At 39.2% G+C, this 22,401-nt stretch overlaps 1 protein-coding gene across 7 annotated transcripts in view; it reads left to right on the top strand.

Moving 5' to 3' along the window:
- Nucleotides 1-22,401, top strand: part of UTRN (utrophin) — a 356,635-nt gene that overhangs the window by 224,750 nt on the left and 109,484 nt on the right. For 6 of the 7 annotated variants that reach the window (XM_048296202.1, XM_048296200.1, XM_048296204.1 and 3 more), the window contains 2 exons: nt 10,838-11,010; nt 16,437-16,593. In XM_048296202.1, the coding sequence (XP_048152159.1) occupies nt 10,838-11,010; nt 16,437-16,593 (330 nt within the window). Of the gene's footprint in view, nt 1-2,697; nt 2,788-10,837; nt 11,011-16,436; nt 16,594-22,401 lie in introns of those variants that run through there. The other variant, XM_048296206.1, reaches the window with a different exon arrangement.

Raw genomic sequence — 22,401 nt, forward strand, 5'->3', positions numbered from 1 at the left:
ATAAAATTTGCATTTTTGTTGCCAACAGTGTATGCAGAGCTATTTTTAAGGGAAATTGCGATGAAACTGATCAAGAAAACTTTAAAAACTTTAGTAGCAATAAGTAATGTAAAGTGGTCTTAAAATGTACGTTGTATTTTTGGAGCTTACGAGCTGACATTGTCATATCTACAGAACTGCTGGCTGTGCAGAAGCTATATTAAACCCATGTCAGCGTAGAACTTCAGTTACTTTATTGTCTTCTACAAATTCACAATTTCTCAAATACTGCAGTGTGCTTTCATGTGAGAGAGCGACTGAAGAAGTCGTTATTCAGTACAATTTTCAAAGCTCTTTTGCTGGCAGCATTGGTCCAACATCTTGTGTATACATAAATATTTGATAACCTTTTATAGAATTATGTAGAATGGTACGTGTGCACCTTAGAGGGCATTTCATTTGCATCTAATAGTGCTGAAAGATCTAGAATGTATGATTTCTTTGATTAAAAATGAAAATTGGAAAACAAGTTATCTAAGTATGAAACCTGAGACCAAACGTAAAATTAATGTTGTATATTTGGATTCAGTCCTGGAGTTATGAAGCTTCATTATAATCCAGCCTGACACCCATTTTTATTTATATGCACTAACATCTCTGAAGTCGATCTAAAGGCTGTTCATTTCTGATTTGCACAGGGGTATTTTCCAAGAGCAGCAGAAGGCCTTAGTGTGCAGGGGAATAGGATCCAAACTTTGTCTTGAAAGAGAAGGAAGGAGATTCTCAAATAGTGATTCTCGTTATAGCTCTTTCAGAATGGTTTTACTTTTTCACTCTAATTTGTTGTTTTTCCTTCTGTAAATAGTTAATTTGGAAAATAATAGTATGTGAACATGATAAATAGGCTTTTTGCTTGCAGAAGCAGTGGAATAAATTCAGACTGTTTGAGCTGATCTGTTATATGGGCAGTAAAGCTGTTTTAGTTCTGTCACCTTTGGAAAATTTTCCTGAGTTTATTTTGCAAGCACTTCTGCAGATTGTGTAATATGCCCACATAAAACATACAGACAGGAGGCAAAGTACAAATAAACCAAGTAAAAATCCTGCTAATGTCAATATTTTTTCCCCCCCTTCAGAGTTATTTGTAAAATCCCGACCCATACTAGATATATTAGTATAATCCACTAGCTCAGAATAATTTTAGGGATAGTTTTGCTACTGGTCAGTTCATTGGTACTTCATATGATGGTTGGGTGAAATAAATAAAAGTAAAAGCAACATGCGCTACCCAATGTGTTCATAGGAGAATTAGTTGTAACGGGTTTTGCAAGTGATGGGTTGCTGGTTTGGTTTTAATTATACATTTGCTGACTTGCTGGCAGCTATTACTGAATCTGGTTTTGGTGGTTGAGTAATGTGTGTTTGTGCGGAAGGCATTAATAGCAGCTTAAATAGGCCTTCACATGCACACAGGGTTTCCAGTGGGAATGGTTTGAAATGGAGTGATTTCCTCACAGCCACCCATGGGGTGTCAGGTTTCCCGCGGCCTAGCAAAGGCTCATATGGAAAACAATCTGGCTGCGCCGAGCCTGCCCTCCTGAGCAGCCCCAGCTCGCGGTGGCTTTGTGCGGCACTGGTTGCTTTTACAGCTCCAAAGCTTGCTCAGTGACTGAACAGCCACCTTTCCATTTGAGGGGAAGGAAAAGGGGGTGAGCAAGGGGTTTTGGTCTGGGGTTTCTGCAGCCTCAGGGGTGGTGGTGGTTTTCCAACGGGGAGGCCTCCAGGAAAGGGGAGTGTGCTTGGCTTCGGAGCAGCACCAGGGCTGCTGGAAGGGAGGGTGCTGATTACAATAATAAACAAATGCCGGGGATAGATTACCACACGGCCGTCAGAGCAGACGGCACCAAAGGAGGAGATCCCCAGTGAAGGCTTTGGAGGTTGCAAGCAGGATCCTTTGCTGAACGTTTTTCTTTTTTGCATAGACAAAGAAAGCTACTTTTTAGACGACTTCTAATGGGCCTTGGCTTTTCTGTGGCACAGCATCTCCTGGGTGAAGTGAAGAGGGCTGGAGGTACCTGGTTACTGCCGTAGCAGCACCAGCCCATGGTGCTGGCTCTGAGGAAGGCAGAGGAGAGATGGCCTTCTGTCTGGTCACACCGTGTTTCCTAGGATGAAGTGTGCTTCATCCCACTTTAACTTGTCTGAGAAGCTGGTTTTTGATGCTTTCCATAGACAGAAATTTCTCTTGGTTTTTTGTTTGTTTGTTCTTTTTTTTCCCCTTGAATGGAGCAACATGGAAGGACTTGTTCCTCCTCTCCACCCATCATATACCAGCAGGTTATAGTTTCTCTCACTTGGGGTCACTGAGACCAAACACTAACCTTGAGGCCTGCAAGAAGCACTTGGATCCTGCAGGCCGTTGCTGAGGTGAGCTGGAGGCAGTCCTGGAGAGGTGTGGAGACAAGGAGATCCCCACAGGGCCATGAGGTCAGGACTACCCTGCAAGGAGCAGCACCCAGTGTCAGTGGCTCACCCCTGGGTGCCCAGCCCATGGGAAGGAGCCGGGACAGGGAGACTGTGACAATGGCACTGTGTGAACTGTTCCCAGGGAAACGCAGCCCAGGAGAGAGACGCGCACTGGAGCGCTTGGAGTATTTTGGGACTGTATAGGTGGAAAAAGAGAGAAACTTTCTGAAGGCTATAGACTCGGCTTGGAGGACGTACCAGGAAAATGTAGGCTTCGGGAGACGCTTAATGATGATTGGCCTGAACTTCAGCTTACGTGAGTTGCTGACAAAATTTGAAAAGGTATGGTAGGCACTTGCACACATGCCTTTGAAAAAGGCTATGTATGCTTTTGAAAACTACACTGTAAATAAAAAGGGCAGGTTGATGTTTAACCTAGGTTTTCTGTGTTGCTGTTTATGTCCTCATGTGTACCGTGTTTATGGAAATCTAATGTTGCTTATCTTCCCCATTTCAGGTCCTACAAGATTACTTGTAGAGCATGTCCTCTGATTGTGGGCATTTTTATTTACTTATTTATTTATTTTAAATTCCAAAGGACATGAAGAACAGTTTGGGCTTTGCTAAGCCAAGGGCGTAAAGGGACATTACAGGCTGCCTGTGACCTTGTTCCACTATTGACATAAAGCTAGTGCTCTGGAGTTTGCTGTTAAATTTAGATGAGTGATATTTTAGTCAAATTGGAAAGATCTCATGATGGCTTTTATAAGTAGAATTATTTCTAGTAAATATGCAACTTTCCCACTGTTTCATCTGTTCTTTTATTCCAACTAGTTACTCTTTCTCTTACCAGGTTGTTTGGTAACAGTAATGCTGAGGGGCAGGAGGTTTGGCTTTGCAGTGATTGTGCTGATGAGCAAGAGACATGAGAATGTTAGAGAACAGATTGTTTTCATCTGTTTGTCAGCACTTCCAGTGAAACTTCATTTGCATTCTTGTAACCACTGTTAGATTTGCTTTGTCTTTTTTTTCGCTGTATGAACTTCCTATGTTCTGCAAGACTGCAGTCCGTAACAAAATACAAAGTAGTTTATTTACGGATTAAGATAAAACACCTTAAAAATGTGGTCACACGGTAGGAGAGCAGTTTGTAATGCCTGATTCTGTGTTTTTCTAAACTTCAGTTTGTTCTTTTTTTTTTAAATGTAAACCAGCATTCTCCTCCTCAGTAGTTACCAGTTTACCAGTTTTGTTTATCAGGGAGAGGTATACTTGAGACAGGCACTATTCAGGGTCCCACCAGCATGACTCTTCCAAAAGTAGCTAAGAGTAACAGCAATAGCATTTGTGACACGATTTCTTCATTGTGTAGGTCACTGGCTCCTCTCTTGCTCCTAGTCTGTCATCTGGGCTTCACTCTTCTCTTGTAGAGGCTGCTGTGGTAGCCTGTAAAGATTAGGACACGTGCCGGACTCTGAGATGCTTCATGACTTCATTAAGAGAGAAGTTTTTAACCAGTGTTTCTAGTATTTTGTGAATCCTACAAGCCCGGTATGGATGCCCTATATGTAAACTCCAGGCTCTCCTCTGTGACTTCGAATATTCCAGTGTTTATTTTATCTCAAAGGAATTGATCATAGCAATTCTCAACGAAACCGAAACTTAGAGGTCTCACAGCTCTGGTGTATTTTTTAGCTTGAAGCTCGCTGTGAAATTTTGTTGTCTACTGTGCTGAAATTTGTCATGCAACATAGAAGGATATTTTGGTGCTGGAGAAGAAGGTTAGCATTTTATTTGGTGGACTTTGATCACAAATTCTAAAATTTTAATCTGTGCTTATTTAGCAAGTTTTCCTTTTTTTTTTTTTTTTTTTAAATTTTTTAACAAGCTCCCCTCCTCCCCTGCTTCATCTCTCCCTCTTATGATTCCCCACACGCCCATCCTGTCCTTCCTGAGGTGTTTGCTGCCAGGAGAAACAGCGTTATGACAGCGATCCTGGCTTGTAAGCTCCTTTCAGCTCTCTGGATTCATTAATATATGTTCTACAGAGAGAATTATGAGTGCTGTTACTGTGGCCATAATGCAGAAGCCAGATGGCATTTGCAGAAGCTTGCAGGGCACTCCCTTCCTATGCGAAAGCAGAGTCACATTACACTGCAGTAGGCAGGGCTGCTTTGGTTTTGTTCAGTCATAATTAGGTGACTGCTGGAATCAGTATTAACGCATTTATGGTGCCTCTCAGATGTTGAGTCTATGCCATGCAATGGAGCCACAGAGGTTGTTGAAGGCAGTCTGGCATTCTCAGCCTTCCTGTAAGTGCATCATCATTCTTGTGATAAAATGAATCTTTAACTACACCATATGTCTGTCACCTCTTATGATACCATCCAAGAGGCTTAAGTGCAAGTCAAGACAACTTTTTAGAAACTTGATGTGTTGGTGCAAGGCATTTGGTAGTACAAGTCTTTAAAAATTAGAAGTGAAAAATGTCCAAAAGTTTTTTTCCCCCAAAAAAGTTCTTTTTTCTTCATGAAATATCTGAGAGTTTAAGTAGTAATTATATTTCTGTCATATCTACAGCCAATTGATTTGTAAATTGCTTTGATCTTACACTATAGTTGCAGTGGCTGTAGTGATATCCAGTATGGTCTGTGTATGACACTTGAGAGAGGTTTAATGTCCATCTTTATACACATTTCTGGCATTGGTGGGTTTAAGATAAGGGCAGTTCTGCTTTAAGGTGTTCAATGCGTACTGCTCTTCTGAATGTGAGTTCATTATGGACTGATTGCTTAACAGAAACTGCTGCTGCAGTCAGGCCTCTGAGACAGCAGATGGGATGAGCCTTTCTAAAGGCATGACTGTCCTCTGACATCAGAGACTTCCTGGATGAGATGAGATTTTTTAGCCATCTTTTTACAAGAACATTTTTTTTTTTTCCTAGCTACCCCTAGCATTTTTAAGGCTGAAACAAATAAAAGTCCAATTTCCCTTTCACAATGGCCACTTTCGTACACCTCTGTGATGCTCTAATTCTTACTCCTTTCTTAAGAGTCATCAGAAAGTGAAAAGCTCCAAGTAAAGCAGAGGCTAAAAGGAGTAATATCTGACACAGCAGTGTTCCAGAGGCAGTTGGCAGGAGCAGGTAAAATGTATCTGGTTCAAGATAAACTAAACAATCTGTTATTAAAAAAGAAAAAAAATCCATTCCTTTGCTACCTGCTGTGAGACCTCAAAGAATGATGTTCTGGCTGTTGTCTGTGGCATGCAGTTATGTCCTTTGGTTGGCATTGACATTTTTCTTCCAGCTGTTCGAGCCGGAAGATTTTTCTGCAGATACTTTGATGAGCAGTCATCACATTTATTCCTGACCTGTGAAAGAGACAAGTGCAGCGTTTCTGTAACTGTGTCTTTGCTGACTTGAAGGTTGCCAGTGAAGGCAAATGGGCAGTCATTTTCATGGGACTTGCAGTTCTGTGCACCTGGCACAGAACTCTCTGGCATGATTTGCATTGGGTGCAAGACGTACAAAACTTGTTCTGGCAAAATAGCCTGGGAGTAACTTTTGCTAGGGAAAATGCAGTTTTTCAAGCTGATTTTGGTTTGTAAAGAGTCAACTTCAACCCCACTAATTCCTTTTAAGATAAACATGTGGTTTGAAAGCCACAACAGAATGCCTGTCTCTGGCTTGTACCTGGGGATTAAAAGGATGTAGCACTCAGTGTGCCAACACAAAATGCTGCCAGGCTTGTTGCACAGCATCAGCATTGTACCTGTATGTCCATTTCTTGCAAGCCATGTGTGGTTTGTGTGGCATAACTTGTTATCCCTGATCTGTGGTCAGATGTTTATGAAAATTCAGTGGAATTCTGTTTCCTAATAAATATAAAAATAATTGGAGTGTAATGCAGAATTTTGCTGTATATAGTGGGTTTAAAAAACATTGTAGTAAAACATTGATGAGTCCTAGCTTAAAACCCTCTGTGAAGTTATAGTTTGGTACAGAATGCTATTGACTTTTTTCTTGAGAGACTAAGTTGAGTTTTGTGGCCTACATGTAAGAAAAATTTAATTAAGGGTTTTTGATAATAATCTCTTTAATGCTATGGGAACATGTTTATTTCCCTTACGGAATAAAATAACTTGCTTGTTTTAGATCCTTGTATAATTACCCCAGCATTTTTAATAGTGCAAATTCAATAGAGTAACATTTTGTATATTTTAAAATGCGTCATTTCTTCCACTCTAATTTGGCCATGGAGTTTTCTTCCACTAGTTGTGTTTTTATCTTCAGCAAAAGTGTTTGGGCCCCATAAAAAGGGAAATAACTTTGCCTGTATTACTGTCTTTACTGGTATGTTGCCAATACAGACAAAAAAAATCTGAAAAAAACATGAGTAGAAGTGAATCTGTTAATAGCTTAGGGGGTTGCAGAGTGAGTTAGAGGCCCTCTGGACTCATGATTTAGAAAAGACACTAGAATGCCCATCATCATGGGAATGCTGTTGGTTTGGCTTGGAGGTTTTTTTGCCTTTATAAAGCATTGATAGTTTCCAAAGGACAATTATGCCTAATGTTGTAACTGCTTTTAACATATCCTTGCAGTCTGTAAGAAGGAAAGACAAAAGTTTAGTAGCTGGTTGATCTTGGAGCTGGGCTCATAAGTTTGGTTCTGTTCCAGTTATCGTCATATACCTTTTTTTACTCTGGGCATGTCACTCCAGTCTGCCTTTGGGCTGTTCTAGTAGCAACTTCAAAGGGAGTCAGCTGTGTCTTTGGGTCCTTTTCAGTATTGCCATCTGTAGCCTTACTGAGTGGCACATATTTATGAATTCTTTAAAAACATGCTCTTCGGTTGTCATCACATGGCAATTTAGTATTTTATTTGGTAGAAGTTAAAGCAAGAAGTAGGTTTCTTATGGAGATAAGGTTTAAAATCAAATCCAAACATAAAATGAAAGCTTGAGTCCTGCAGGAAGAAAGGTAAAGAGGGAGAGAAGCAAAGAAGTCAGAGAAGCTTCAGAATGGAAAAAGAATTTTGAAATCACCAGACCAAAGTAGAAAAAGGCAGCAGCTTGATCTTAATACTTCAAAGGAATTTAAGGGAAGTGGCAATCTTCTAATACCTGGCTACGGTTAAGAACATATCTAAATGCCAATCTAGTTATTTCTTCTCCTTTCGATCTTTCAAACTTTGGAGCCTTCACCTTGATTTATATATGAATTCTTTCCTCAAAAAGCTTTCTTCTAATTCAGGGCATTAATCCTGCAAGCAGTTGGCATGTGAACAAATACATTGACCTCATACAAGAAATTATCAATCCAGTTTAACAGATAGGTGCTCATAAATGTTTGCAAAATTAGCAAAATATGGCGTCTCTGTAGGAGTGCCTCAGAAAAAGTTGATAAAGCAAGACATTTTCTGTTTATAGTGTATTTCTTTAGTTTTTGGGGTTTTTTTCTGTTGTGTTCTTGTTTTGTTTTTCTTTTCTCTGTCCTTTGATTTGTTTCACATGCACTGGGAGACCACTCTGGCCCAGATCCCTTTAGCATTGGGCTAAGGGCAGTGATGGAGTTTCACAGCTGTATCCCCTCTATACATGGCAAAAGCAACAGAATTTTTCCCTCTTCTCCTGCATACTCCAGTGTGTTGCCCCTGTGACTCTGAATACGGGAACTTCCATGTGATGATAGGGGAGTGTTCAGAGTTTCTTCTAAAGTATTGCAAAATTGAAAGTGGATTAACTCTTGCTAGAATTAATCATCACTGGGGCCTGAGCAGGCATAATCAACTTTTTTCATCCCATTTTTTGCCTCATAGAGGACAAAAGAGAATCAAAGACCAAGAAAAAGGCAGGAGAAAGAGAAATAATAGATTAGGAGGAACATAAATTGTGGGGTTTACAGAATGATAGAGTTCTTTCCACTTTGAATAAAGAAATTTGGGGGGAGGGCAACCACATGTTTACAAATGAGAATTGAAGGACTTTGATAACACAGTGAATAAGGGAGAGAATTACCAATTGCTACCAATTACAGCAGTCTTAAGATAAGATGGGAGCCCATCATCCAGAGGACAATACGTGAATAAAAATCCAGATGTTTTATATCATTATTGGAGAATACCTAACTTATTGTGTCCATTTCTTGCCATTAACCATTTTTCACATCCCACCTTCCTGCTCTACTTCTTCCACATGCACACTGATGTGGCGTATGTTAGTTGAATTTCTCTCCATCTTTTCTTTGAGCACTGTGACAAACTCAGTCATTAACTTTATCAGTCCTGTTGGGTTATTCATCAGCTGGCAGTGGCTTGTGTTGGTTTTTTTTTTTTTAACCTGGAAAATGGAAATCAGAAATGACAGAGAAGTTAATTGTGAAACTTTATTCTTTGAACTGAGTTGTCTCAACATGATTATCACAGATGGGACTTGAGAATGTGAACAGCAGATTTATTGTACCTTAATCAGTGTAACATGATGACTGGAAAGTGCAAGAATCAAGCCCCATTTTGAAGGAAACATTTTTGAGCGTGCATGCTGAAGTGGCCTCTCAAGTAAAATCCAAGAATGCTTTATGAAGGTTCTAGAATGAATGGGTTTACAATTAATATTGTGATTGTAGAATGGAAAATTAGAGATCAGTTTGTTTTCAATGGAGTTGTCATTTGTGATTTTGAAGAGGAAAAGAAAAATATTTGACATGACGTGGCTTTTATAGCAGAGATTCATTGCAATTAGAATTGTAACTGCTGTATGAGGTTGTATCTCCTGCTGTGTGGGATTGAGCTGGGTCTCAATGCACGCTGGAGTTGTAAGGACAGGAGCTGCAAATGTTTTCAGATAAGCATCTAATTCAGATGATGACTGTGCACTCTTATTTGGATTGGCTGATCATCAGACACTTCCACTCTGTTTTCTTCCTTTTAAATGTCATTTTTGTTTCTGTGTTTAGAACGGTGATTTTAATCAGGTTGTTTTAAGGACTGCAAAACTGTCCTTTTACCTGCTTTGAAGGAGTTAATTTCAGGGCAAAGAATAGGTAGTTGTCCAAAGTCACATAGTAGCTCTTCTGGTGAGACAGAGCTTCACCAGTGCCTCCCACCCTCTCTTGCCTCCTTCCCCACTGCCCCATATCTCCTCCCCCATCTTCTTCACCTGTATCCTGACTTGTTTGTTTTCTTCCCTAACTCAAGAAAGCTTTCATGCTATCTCAAATTCATGGCTACTTTTCCACTTTAATTTGTAGATGTGGAAGCAGGAATACGTCTTTAGGATGGGGAGGTGCAAGAGCCCCCTCCTTTTCTGCTTCTGGGAACAGATGGTGATTACTGAGGACTTGATTGGAAGAGTAAAAACCTTTAAGGAATTTCAGTTATTTGATTTCCTCCTTTGCAAAAGAATTTTATTTACGTCTGCATCAAGTTCCTGTCATAATCTTCGTTGATTAATCCTATTGAGACAGCCAGTGCACCTCCTGGCTTTCCACACATTTACATTGCTTTATTGGAGTATACATAGATGTATGGATGCTAGAAACCATTGGCAGTGGTGCAGGAAGTTTTGTTTGCTCTTATAATGTCTTTTAAAAATAATACTGTGCTCAATTAGATGAAGACAACATCTGTAATGTTTTTCTTGAGGCAGATGGTAGATGAGAGAATAAAATGTGTTCAATTTCTAAGGGGAGGAGAAATGAGTCAGCTGAATGGAAATCACAGGCTTTTCTTTTTCTTCGCAGTCTTTACTATGAAATTCAGATTATAATACATCCTGCTATTTTATGTCTACCTCTCCATATATTCAGGGCATAGTGTAATGTAGTTTAATTGTAAAAATGGACCTTTGGTTGCTGTAGCCATTTAGCTGCAGTTTAAGGGGACAGATTTTAGTTAAATGCTTTCATTATGTGTGACCTAAAATACTAGATAGAGGCTGCATTTCACTAGACTGTATAAAGTTTCTGGAATGTTTTGTTTTGAAGAAGAAAAAGATGACATAGCTAAGGCTGAATCTGTGTATTTTCTGGAAAGGAAATGAGTTCTAGTGCATTTGCAAATGCCACACTGTGTGAAATGCGTGGGTGAACAGTAGATAGTTAGTTACCTTCAGTGCTACAAAACACAACATCACAGAACTTGGTGTTTATAATTCTATTTCCTTTTTCACAGCCTAGGACAACTTGCAGACTCCTTTTCTCACACTTAAGAAAGCTAGACCTTTTGTAGTGATGTTAATAGGATTGCAGGTTTTCTCCTCTGCATCTTTTATCAGAGCCAACCGAGAAAGTTGGAATACATGCTCTGTCCTAGTGTTTAGGAGTACTAGAGTCAGCTCTTCCCTCCTTTGCTTACAGAACTATGTTTGAACTTTTCTTGCTGGTATTTCAGGACATCCAAGCTGAGATTGATGCCCACAATGACATCTTTAAAAGCATTGATGGAAACAGACAGAAAATGGTGAAAGCCTTGGGAAACTCTGAGGAAGCTGCTCTGCTCCAGCACCGGCTTGATGACATGAACCAGCGCTGGAATGACCTGAAGGCGAAGTCAGCTAACATCAGGTGAGTAGTAAAAATATCAAGGTGTGAATGGGGCACAGTTCCTGTCTTCTAAGAGGCTTGACAAATATGACCACAGCATTGAAGTGAAATATCTATTCTCTTTCATGAGGGACCCCCGAGTGCAAATGTAAAAGCTTGGTGAACTTGTTCACCAGGTAGGCTTAACTACCTGTTTTCTCTCCAGAACTGCAGTCGTAACTTGCTGACCTAGTACCAGAATTTCCAGAAAGTATGTTGAGTCTTTCCTTATTGTGAATCAATGGCAGTGTCAGTGAAATAATTCTGCGAATCTGCAGTTATTTGGAGGAGAAATCAGGAGTTTGTTGATGGTTTTGTTTTTACAAAATTTTGTTTTTGAAATTATAGGTTGATAGGATTTTCATCTTAAGTGTCTTGAGCCATTTAATTGGTATTGAATTTTAATTGCTGCTATTCAACTGAGAAATTTTTTAAAGTACCTATTAATCAAGGAATGCATTTTACATTTTTTTGACCCTGTCAGTGCCAAGCTCAAGTGTAGTAATTGCTAAATCTTTGTAATAATTTTTAAAATAGATACTGCCACATTCATTGATATGAATCAAATCCTACATGAAAGTGAATTACATAGAAAATAATTTCTAGAGCCTTTAATTGCAACCACTTGCTTGTTGGCTTAAGAAAACTGTTCTTTTAACAGAACAGAACAATGTTAAGCATTCATATGAATTTTATAAAGGCCAGGAAAATGAGCTGAGCTTGAAATCCAGGCACAAGAGTTTGAATGAGTGAGATATATGGGAAAATGTGATATTTACTTTTCATTTCTACTTATCACATCACCAGCCTGCTAAACAGTTAAATGAAACAGGTGCATCAGCTCTGTGAAAGCCCACAGGCAGAACTTGGACCCAAAGAACTAAACAGTTTGGTGTGGGGGGCTTGCAGAGACTGGCTGCACCACATAGGCAGTTTAATGCAAGAGCTGTTAAACTTGGGTCGTTATGAGGTCTGTGTAAGAGAAAGACAAAAGCATGCTCTTAAAATAATAGCTTATCAACTGTGGAGTCCCAGCAAGAACCATTGAGTTGCTTGGCCATTCTGGGGTTGGTCATAAGTTGGGAGAAATGGATGGCCACGAAAAAGGGCCTTCAAGCCATTTACCCTGTACAGCAATGAGTTCCAAAGCTGTAGTACAGAAAGACTGATCGTGCAGTCAGTGCTCAGAAAAGTAGGAATATGTGTTCTGAGTACAGACACAGTTATTCTGTTCTGCATAGATATGGTATGTGTATCCCTCTGGGCAGCATTAATGTTTATGTTGCTCTGCTGATACCTGGAGTGCTGCAGAGCCACATGTCACTTGAGATCAAAGTGGAAGATAGGCAAGGAAGAGAATACTGGTGCAAATCTAAGTCAAGTAAATTAACCGTTCAAATCTCAGTCACTACTGAAAAGAGCATAGTATTTCTGAGTTTATATATTTTTCTCCGTCCTTTGATTGCAGTTCACTTTTCTAACTTGTGCAAGAGTCCTGAAAGCCTTCATATGGAAGTAACAAAGCACAGAACTGATATGAAGTCTGTCTGCCTTGAAGTTTTGCTTTCTTGGTGTATCTTTTTACAAGGATGAATTGGAAAGCAAAACTGTATAGATGAGTCAAGTGAGAACAGCATGTAACTGTTAGATGCTGGGACTGAAGAATGAACAAGCTGATTGTTTCGTTATGGCTTTTAGCTTGGGATAGTGCTTCTAAATTAAAAATTCCATAAGCTTTTTAGAATATTTTCAGGTATGTGTACATTCTGATTATACTGATTTTTAATTGCTAAAAGTACTGCTCTCCCAAGTAGAGATAGTATGAGTTTTTCTCATCACTTCAGTCCTCAGAGCTGGTGTTGCTAGTCACTGTGTAGCCTCTACTTCCTTGCTACTATAACTAAAGGGAGTTCCAAACTGGAAAAGCAGCGCTGTTCTGATATATTTTTAAATGCATGGAAGCTGCTTAAACCGATACTTGTAGTGTCTATGATGCCATCTGAGAGGACTGTCTCTCTCCTTGAAATTACTTGTAGACTTACTCTTGTTTTTCTCTCTCTATCTCATTCCTAGGAAGAAAACAAAGCTGCAGACTTGTGGGGATCTGCTTTTAAAAGCTAAATGTTTAGGGGACATTCTTTTCTCCTGGGGCAGGAGGTGTGAGGATGTTAGTGTTTGGGGGAGGGTAGAGGTAAAAGTATGGGAGAAATGGAAAAGGGGTTTCTCTCTGTTTCTCTAGATTTGGACCACCCACCAATCTTATTTTTTTCCATGTGTTCCCTTGTGGCTCTGTGGGAAAAGTGCTACCTCCATAGCAGAATCAAAAGCTGAGGAGGTCTCCAGCTGTGAAGAGAGCCTGTCAGGGTCAACAGAAGGGGAGTTGTGTCAGAGTTGCTGTTTTCTGGATGATTTTATTCAGCATGGGGGGTGGGGGGGAGAGAGGGTTCCTCTCAGTCTGGTCAGTTGGATGGGAGCATCTGTGTTCTTCAGGTTCATCCAGGATTCCCTTAGGAGTGCTTTTGCATACCAGGTGGTTGATGCTGGTGAATATTTGTGCTCCAACTTGTGCTCAAAAACAATCATATGTAACTGACCTCTATTTTGATCAGAGCAGATTCTTAAGCTGCCACTTGACCTGGTAAATCTCTGAGTTTGCCAATTCATTTGTCACGTGAACACAAACACCTGAAGCTTTGTTTGCAGGTTGTTTATCAGTAGAAGTACCAATTCCAAAAGAAAGGCCAGAAATCCCAACTCAGAGAACAGAGAAGCCTAAGAAACATTTCAGAACTTCTGCATAGTTTTTCTTCTGTCTCTGATAATGTCTGTATGACAAATGTAAACGTGATACTAAAACTTTACACTGAAATGCAATTTGAAGCATATCTCAACTCCCTTGCTCCTGTGCAGCATTTTCTTTGAATGGGATTTGCTGAGTGTGTGTTTCTTTGCTCCCCAGGAGAACTGAATATTTGGGTATGGTCTTCAGATTCTTCATGTTGCTTTCATTTTCAGTATTGCTTTTGATAACATTAAAAGGCTAATATTCTGGAAAAATCCAGGCTGATGTAATGAGTTTTTCCCTGCGTATTTTTTCCTTTTAATATCTTTCTTTGGGAGGCTAGCTCACTTTGTGCTCAGTGAAAAATTTTCAAGTCCCTGCTAGTATAGTCCATTTCCTCCCCACCCCTTACTGTTCTACCCTGCAGGGTTAACTTGTGCTGATCTTTGAAACCGTGTGCTAGAGTTATTTTGGTATTGACATTAACATGGCATGCACGCAAGTAGTAAGTGGTAAATTACAATGCATTTAATTCAGTATCATATGCTATAACACTCACATTAATATCAGATTAATTTTTTTCACTATTAATATTATTGCACTGTGTATTAAACAGTGGTGGCTCACCCTTAAATTGTCCTTCATCTAGTTGCAGAAGTTTTCCCGTTCCTTAGAAAGCTCCAATTTATTTTGCATTCAAGAATTCCACTAAATAATTAGAGCAGAATCTTGAAGCCTCAGAGACTGCCAGTTTTCAGAGATGAGAGCTGCTTATATGTGCTAGAAACAATAAGAAGTCTTGATGAATAGAGATTGCACTATCAAATGTACAGAAAGCTATAAATCTGAACGTTTTAGTTGTAGTTGCTTCTAGAAATTCTCAAAGGTATATTTTTTTTTTAACTATCAGAGTCTAATGGCAAAACTGTAAATTTAAATGTGGGCTGCCTTGGCTTAGATGAGAGAGCAATGTCTCTCCTCTGCCTGATTAATAAGAAGTATAACTCTGTTTTCACTTCGAGAAAGAAGGGCCACTTCTGAGTACCTGAAAATATATTGGGAGAGTGGAGACAATACATTCCACTCAGAAGCTGCTGGCCTGCACACCAGGGCCTACAGCAACAGCTTGCTTGTAATTCAGTGCAGGGTGTGATGCTGACTCTGCTGTGTAGGCCTGAGCTACAAGCAGCTGGTAGCAATTCAGTGTAGAGATAAAGGTATCAGTGAGAGCAGTAAGCGACAATAGAAACCATAACACACGAAACTGTAGGCAGTAAAATGTTGCTTCTAGCAAGTACTTAAATTTTATATTTTTCCCAAGTAGTTACCCAAGTGCTTTCCTTCACGGGATTGAAGGAGAATAGATTCCTCTTCCTAAAGGTGCTTAGCTTATCCTTTTCAGAAATGTGGATTTTTTTTTTTTTTGCTTTGTATTTCCCTCCCTATATACTCTTACTTGACTGCTATATTGATTCACGTATCCTAGCATTGCTGGGAGATCTCAGTGTGGCCAAACATAACCTTGTGTTGAAGTTGACCTTGCAGCACATCATCCCTTCAATTCAAATGTTGTTGTGTCATCCCCAAACATTCACTTTAATGCCATTTGAAATGATAATACAAGACAAGCCAGGTGGCAGTTTCTAGGTGTGACTCACAGTGAATCAGAAGCAAAAAGATAACTCTCAGTGTGCAAAATAGGAAGGAGTTAGAGTTTAGCTCATCCATCAGAAGCAGGGGAGGAACTTGCAAAACTGGTCTCAGACTAATCATTCAGCTCTACTCTTCTGTGTGAAGAAAGAGACATATGGTTTTTGCTGACATAAATTAGGTGTGTGCTGGTCTTGAATGATACCATAACATAGAATGACTGCAGTTAAAGAGGGGTAAACCAGAGAATTAATACAGTGAATCCATTCCTCACTTGAATTGACAAAACAAGTCAAACTCCACAATATATTTTTCTACAATTTTCAGAAATACCTTGACTTGATGTGTTCTCACTGCAGTGCCTAAAAGATGCATAGAAATCTTCAACAGGTACTTGTTTTGTCAATTCAAGTGAGGAATGGATTCACTGTATTAATTCTCTAGTAGCTCAGCATCGGTGGAAGAGGATGTATTAAATAACCTGTGTCACTGATTGATACGTTCAGCAGCGCAGACAATTTGCTTTTGATCACTGCTGGTAGAACATGCTGGGTTTTGCTTCTGGAGAGTCAAGGTCCTGGCATGAAAGAGTTCAGTTTTGCAGTGCTTTAGCTCACAAAATGTGCTTGTGCTTGTTGCACAACAGTGGTGGAGTCGCACCAAAACACAGGATTTTGTTATGTTGCTTATGCATGCAGTGTTCAAGGTTTTAGGTGAGTTATAACATCAGGTACGTATTTGTCTGTGTTCCCCCGTTTCTTTTGATTTGCTGTGCAAAGTATTCTGAAATAGAGGTGGTTTTTTTTGTTGTTTTTTTGTTTGTTTTTTTGTTTGTTTTTTTTTTTTTTCCACAAAGTTGCTTTGCAGTTAAATGCTTGAAACATTCTCATCTTACTGATGGAGTCATTTTGTTTATTGATTTCCCACGCTGGTTTTGCCATTCAGGGCTTTGAAGATGCTCTTTGCTGTTTCACAGGGCTCACTTGGAGGCCAGTGCAGAGAAATGGAACAGATTGCTGACATCCCTGGAAGAATTAATCAAATGGCTGAACGCAAAAGATGAAGAACTGAAAAAACAAATGCCTGTTGGAGGGGATGTTCCAACCTTACAGCAGCAGTATGACCACTGCAAAGTAAGTTGCTTAAGTTTTATGGGTATGCTACTGTGGATTATAGAATGAAGCAAATTTTTGTCCAGGAGAAATGATGAATGCTTCCTAGTGACTAATTTCTAGAAAAAAGCTCTAGGTCTCCACCCATTTTGCTTGCCTGCCTTGCCCAGTAAAGCACAACTAAGATACGCTATAAAATTTCATCTAAAGGGTTTCTGAGACACATGTTCAGTCTAACCACTTTTTTTTTTTACAGTTTCCTGATATTTTTGGAATCCTGATGGGTGAAACTGCTATTTTACTCTAAAAGTTAAGGGAGGCATACAAAAGTAAGAATTGACCAAGCAAAGTTGAGTGTAAATTCAGTAAAATCATGAACAGTGGCTTTCTACATGTTACTAAACTCACCAGTGATAGCAGCCCCCTACCCATGTACATTTACACTGCAAAGATGACTCAAAACTGTTTTACAGAACTAAAATTTTTCTGTGCCTTGTACTGTTGTAACTATAGCATGCTGTTCTAGTTTTGTGGTTTTGCTTGTCCTGTTCTGGTTTGTACATGGTAGGCTATTAATTCCTAAGTACTTCTCGACAGTAAAAAACTCAGTTGCATCTACATTTCTTCATTCACGTAGAATGTAGAGTCTATCTTGCCAACTCTGATCAATAATCAAGTGAAGATGGTTTTGCCGAAAGCTGGTTCCATCTCATTTGTTGATCTGTATGGTGTAAACAGGGAAAGAGAACAAATGCAGCTTTATATATCTAATTGCATGATAAATATGTTCTCCTCTGCCAGCTACACTGGTGTCTTTTCTGCTGTGGTGTTTAGTGAGGGCAAAATTTGAGTTTGGAAAAACTTTCTAATACAGAAATACTTGGAATACTGTGGGGTAGTACTGAAAATGTAGTCTGACATGAGCAGCACTTTTGCAACTTCACTCCAAAATAGAAGTGTTTAAAGAAATCTGCATATGTTTCTCCTTAATTTAGTCTTTAAAGTAAATTTATTAACACAAACTCAGGAACTTTGTTTCTTGAGAGTTCATCTCTTCCTAATCCACTTAAAGCATCATGCTCTGTTTGTAGGCACATCTGCTGTGAATTTTTTTATAATGATCAAATGGTGGATTACTAGTGCCAAAGAGCAATAAAAGGCTGAAACACAGCTAAATATGGACGGTGGTAGACCTCTACAGGTTATTTTCTAGAGACTTATTTGTGTCTTGTGTAGATTACAGTATGTGCATGATAGTAGCAAAATAATACTAGTAGTGCCTCTCAGCTGAAGAACTCAAATTGATTAATAAAACTGGGGTTTTATTCTGAGGTAGAAAAATTTAGTAGTAATGATGCTGGATGGCTCATTTGGACCACTAGTAAACTGCAGCAGTATGAAGGAGAGAGCACCTCTGGGTTGTTTAATCCTTGCTGTTATGTTTAAAGATATTTTGTTATGTGTCAAGGTTAAGACTCTAATGAGTTCATTTGGGAGCTTTTGGAGATTATTCTTTCATTTTTCAAATGAAAAGATATGTTCTTGCAATGTCACAGTGAGTATTGGATATAGTTGCCTGAGTCAAGTATTTAATAGGAACTGCATTAATGGTCTGCAACAGCACAAAGTTAAAGAACCTTAAAGAAAAGCAACCTTGAGTATCACTTTATTTTTTATGTACCTATGCCAGCAAAAGCACTGTATACACTTGCAGATATTTCTTAGATGATGCTGGATGACTGTTTCCTAGCAGTTATTTTGTTAGGGGGAGCCAAGAGATTCCCATATATCATGTACTGATACTGTGCTATACCAAATACGAATTATTAGCAGGTGGCATTTCACATTCTGTTGAAGTGTTGCTTGTTAGCTATTGCCAGAGGAGGGGAGCTGAACCACAGCTGTCTATTGGTTTGATTGTCATAGCAGTGCTTCAGTGCTGTTTCTTAGTAGCATCTGTTTGTTCCTTGCTGAAGCTGCAGTTTGCTAATAGACTTGATCAAACTGAAAAGTTGTGGTTTTTTTGGATAGAAAGTGAAAACTGAAGGAAAAAAAAAAAAAGCAACAAAAAGCCAACAAAATAAAACTCCAAACTTGTCCTTCTTCCTCCTCAGCAAGGTTAAGTGATTGGTTGATGTGGTTAGGATGTTGGGTAAAGATGTCTTAAGTTGAGGAGCACAAGTTTTATTCCTGTGATTTTTATTTTTATTTTCAAAACTGCCCTTTCAGTGGATTTTTTTGTAAACAGTATGTGATTCTATGTTGTCAGTTACTCCGTTTGCTTTGCCTTTAAGGTGCTCCATTTAGAATACGTATCCTGCCTTAAGCTGGGAGTTTTCAGTGGGAATTTGAGGTGTAACTATATCAGATGAATATTGCAGAGATATGACTTGATTTCTCTTGCTCCAAAGGATACTCCCTTTATTTCACCCCTCATCACCAGCTGTCCTGGTACTTTTTAAAATGTTTCTTCATCCATGCTTCTTCAAGTGTTAAACCTCCTGAACATTTCATTTGTAAGATTTACTTTTGATCAAAGGGGGTTTTTGTGATCCCTTGTTGAGTTTCTGCAGCACCACATCAGATGACCTTGTACAGGTTCTCCCAGGTCTGTCTGTGTGCCTCTGCTCCCCTCTTTCTTTTAGTTTCATACCTGAGTGTAGCTTTGAAGTTGCCTTCATGCAAACTGAGCAGTTCAGTACCTCATTTTGTCTCCACTACTCTGCGATCTGTTTCCTCTTATTTCCAACTTGCTTTCCTGATCTTGTCCTTGCTGGCACTTCAAAATGTAAGTGGTAAAATAGTGGCTCAGCTGTGTAAGATGTGCCCTCATGGTAGTCTCATCTCCTTCCCTTTGTTTTTCTGAATTCTCTTGTATATTAGCATTATTTTTTGCCTCTAGTTACTCAATAATTCTATTAACCTACTTCCCCTCCCCCCCCCCCCCCCCCCCCCCCCCCCAGGTACAGGAGATGACTTGTTTGCTTCAGCTTAATGGCACTAATTCTATTGGCCTTTCCCTCTGTTAGTATCTCCCTCACTCAGTACTTGGCTTCAGTAGTGCTAGATAGATAAGTGCAGTATTATGTGACAGTTTGGGTTGGCTCACATTGTTTGGGTGCTAGTGAGGTCTGCTTGGACAGGAGGAAATAAATGGTTTCTTTTTTGATTTTTAAACTTGTTTTTGTTTTAAATATCTCTCATTCTTCTATGCTTTAAAAGCAAACATTACCCACAGCAATGTTAATAAGTTAAATTTGGGCTACATATTTAGCCTATATTTCCCAGATTAACAGAAATCTTTCAGGATGTGCCAAATATTTATATTTTTTTTTGACTCTTTTTTGTGTTGTTCAGCCAAACTTCCGTCATCTGTAGTAGTTCATTACCACATACTAAATGCTAAGTGCAGTCTAGCAATGAGCACATCCAGCCTGGGTGTTGTGTTGCTCTGTGTGTTGCAGGGGACAGATCAAGAGGAAGCTTAAACAATGGTACATGAATTTCCTATTTTGATTATTCTCAAAATGTCTTTGAGAGAGGGGTTGTGGAGCAACAAGTCCCAAGAATGCTGGAAAATCTGGGACACTGAGAGGAAGTTTAAAAGTACCTGAGCTGAGAAGTTGTTCGTATGGAGTGTACCTATAGCTGAGTCTACATTCACACTCCAGAAGTGTGGGACACAGAATGGTTTATAGGGAAAAGAAACTGAAGGCACCTACCTTTTCAGAGTTTATTTCCAGTTTTTTTTCCATAATTGCAATTTCTCACTGTAGCTAGTTCTTAGCAGCTCATGTTTCCTTTTCATTCTGTTCTTTACCAGTCTTCCTTATAAATACTTACTTAGGATTTTAATATGTGTGATGCAAATTTTTATCAGCTACATAGACCAGGGAAAAAACCCCACACCAACTCACAAAAACTAAAAAACCAAAAATACCACCCCAAGCCTGTTTGCCCCAGCCTCTACCCCTGAAAAATCCACCCCATGTGTATATTTTAATATGCTGGAGAAGAAAAGCTGCAAAAGTGCCATGAAAAATCAGTGGGCTGGTTTTGTGTGTATGGAAATACCTAGAGTCACATGTGTGTGCAAGAGAAGGCAGCACAGATGGTGACACCTTGTTCTTTGGAGTTGCACTGAGAGCTTTGTATATCTCACTTTTCCACTAGAAGAGTTCCTGACTGTAGCTTTTTAAAAGTGTGCTTTTGCTAAGGTACAAAGACTACCTAAAAGCTATAAATCACTATGGTTTATATTTCAGACAGAGAACCAGGACATTTCAAATTAAGCAGAAATGGGTATCCTCTTGCATAAATCCTGTTGGCATGTGTCTGCATAAATGAACAAATGTCTAGCTAATGCTAAATAATGCATGCATCTTGGATCAAAGAGATGCTTAACATAGCTTCATTTGAGCTCAGAATGAATTGGCAAAGGACCTGTGAATGTTTGATTGATAATTTTATATTTATGGATAAGTCATTAATATTTTAGATACTCTTCAAACTTTTTGGGGTTGCTGTCTATGTATTTCATGTTTGAGACTTGTTTTGTTAATCAGATAATGAAAGTTGTAGTCTTTCTGTTTTACTTAGCCCTTTTCACTTAATCAAAAGTGTTACTACAGCCAACCGGAAACTACTTTCTATGTGGTGTTATCCCTTCAGGTTGCCTGTAGTTCTGTTATTCTCTTTAACAGTGGGAGAAGTGTGTAAGGAAAAAATAATTTTCCAGCCTTAAACTTACCTTCACACTCAGTTTGCCTGTCTGACTTTGGGGAATGGGCTTATTCTTAAATAAATTTCTACTTAATTATTCTAGATTTGTTTTTCTGGGATATTTTCTGTTTTAAAATCTGCTTCTATGTTAGGAATTACTAAATCTAAGAGTGAAAAGAGAAGCATTATGGTATTGCTGCTGCTTTAGGCTATGCTCCTAATTATAAAGAGCTTTAATTTGTTGCTCATCACATAAGACAAAGCACACAAAATCTGTGCTGCTTAGAGGTGGTCAGCTAAACTGGTTGGTCAGTTAATTGGTGGTTGCTGAAATACTAATTTTGACTAAGATGTGAGCTATGAGGGGGTAAGAAAGGAGTATTAAGTGGTCCATGGTTGGAACTGGAAAATCAATACAGCCTCTTGCTTAGAGGAAGAGCTGCAATTTGGTCTGACGGACAAGGATGTGATGGAAGCAGGAGCTTGAGCAATATGTACCACGCTACTGTGAAGTGGCTCTTTGAAGTGAGGATGTGGTTTCAAAAACTATGTGCTCTATCAAGAGGGGGAATAGCCTTTGCAACAGTCAGTCAGCATTACTGAGCAATGTGAGAGCTCCTTAAGTAAACTTGTAAGGGATAAGAGTTTTGTAAGAACTCTTGAAATTTTGCGTATTTGAGAGTCCTGAATGTTGATTATTGGTGAAAAAATCCTCTATTGTACTATACTAAAAATTTGTACTGTTCAAGGGGAGTACAACTCATTAATCTTGAACTGAGAGTTTTCTTTGTGGTGTGTTTAGGCGGAAGAGGTGGAAATCATGGGTGGGAATATTTTGTTACAGGAGAGGAAGAGTGGAGTTAATGCCTGGTTAAATGAGGGTTCTCAAGTGGACAGACTTAAATCCCTTGCTCACTAAGGGTTTACTCAAGCTGATTTGTGTGTTACATGAATGATTCAGGTGTGTGTCACTGTTCTCCTGGGCTTTTTCTCCAGAAGAATGATGTGTAAACAAAAGCATGGCACAAAGAATGAAGTGTTAAATTAGGATGCCAGTGCAGTGTATTTTTAACTTTGACAGAAAAATTGCTTCTTCTGGCTGTATTT

The sequence above is a fragment of the Corvus hawaiiensis genome, chromosome 3, assembly GCF_020740725.1.
Source record: "Corvus hawaiiensis isolate bCorHaw1 chromosome 3, bCorHaw1.pri.cur, whole genome shotgun sequence".
Classification (NCBI taxonomy): Eukaryota; Metazoa; Chordata; class Aves; order Passeriformes; family Corvidae; genus Corvus; species Corvus hawaiiensis.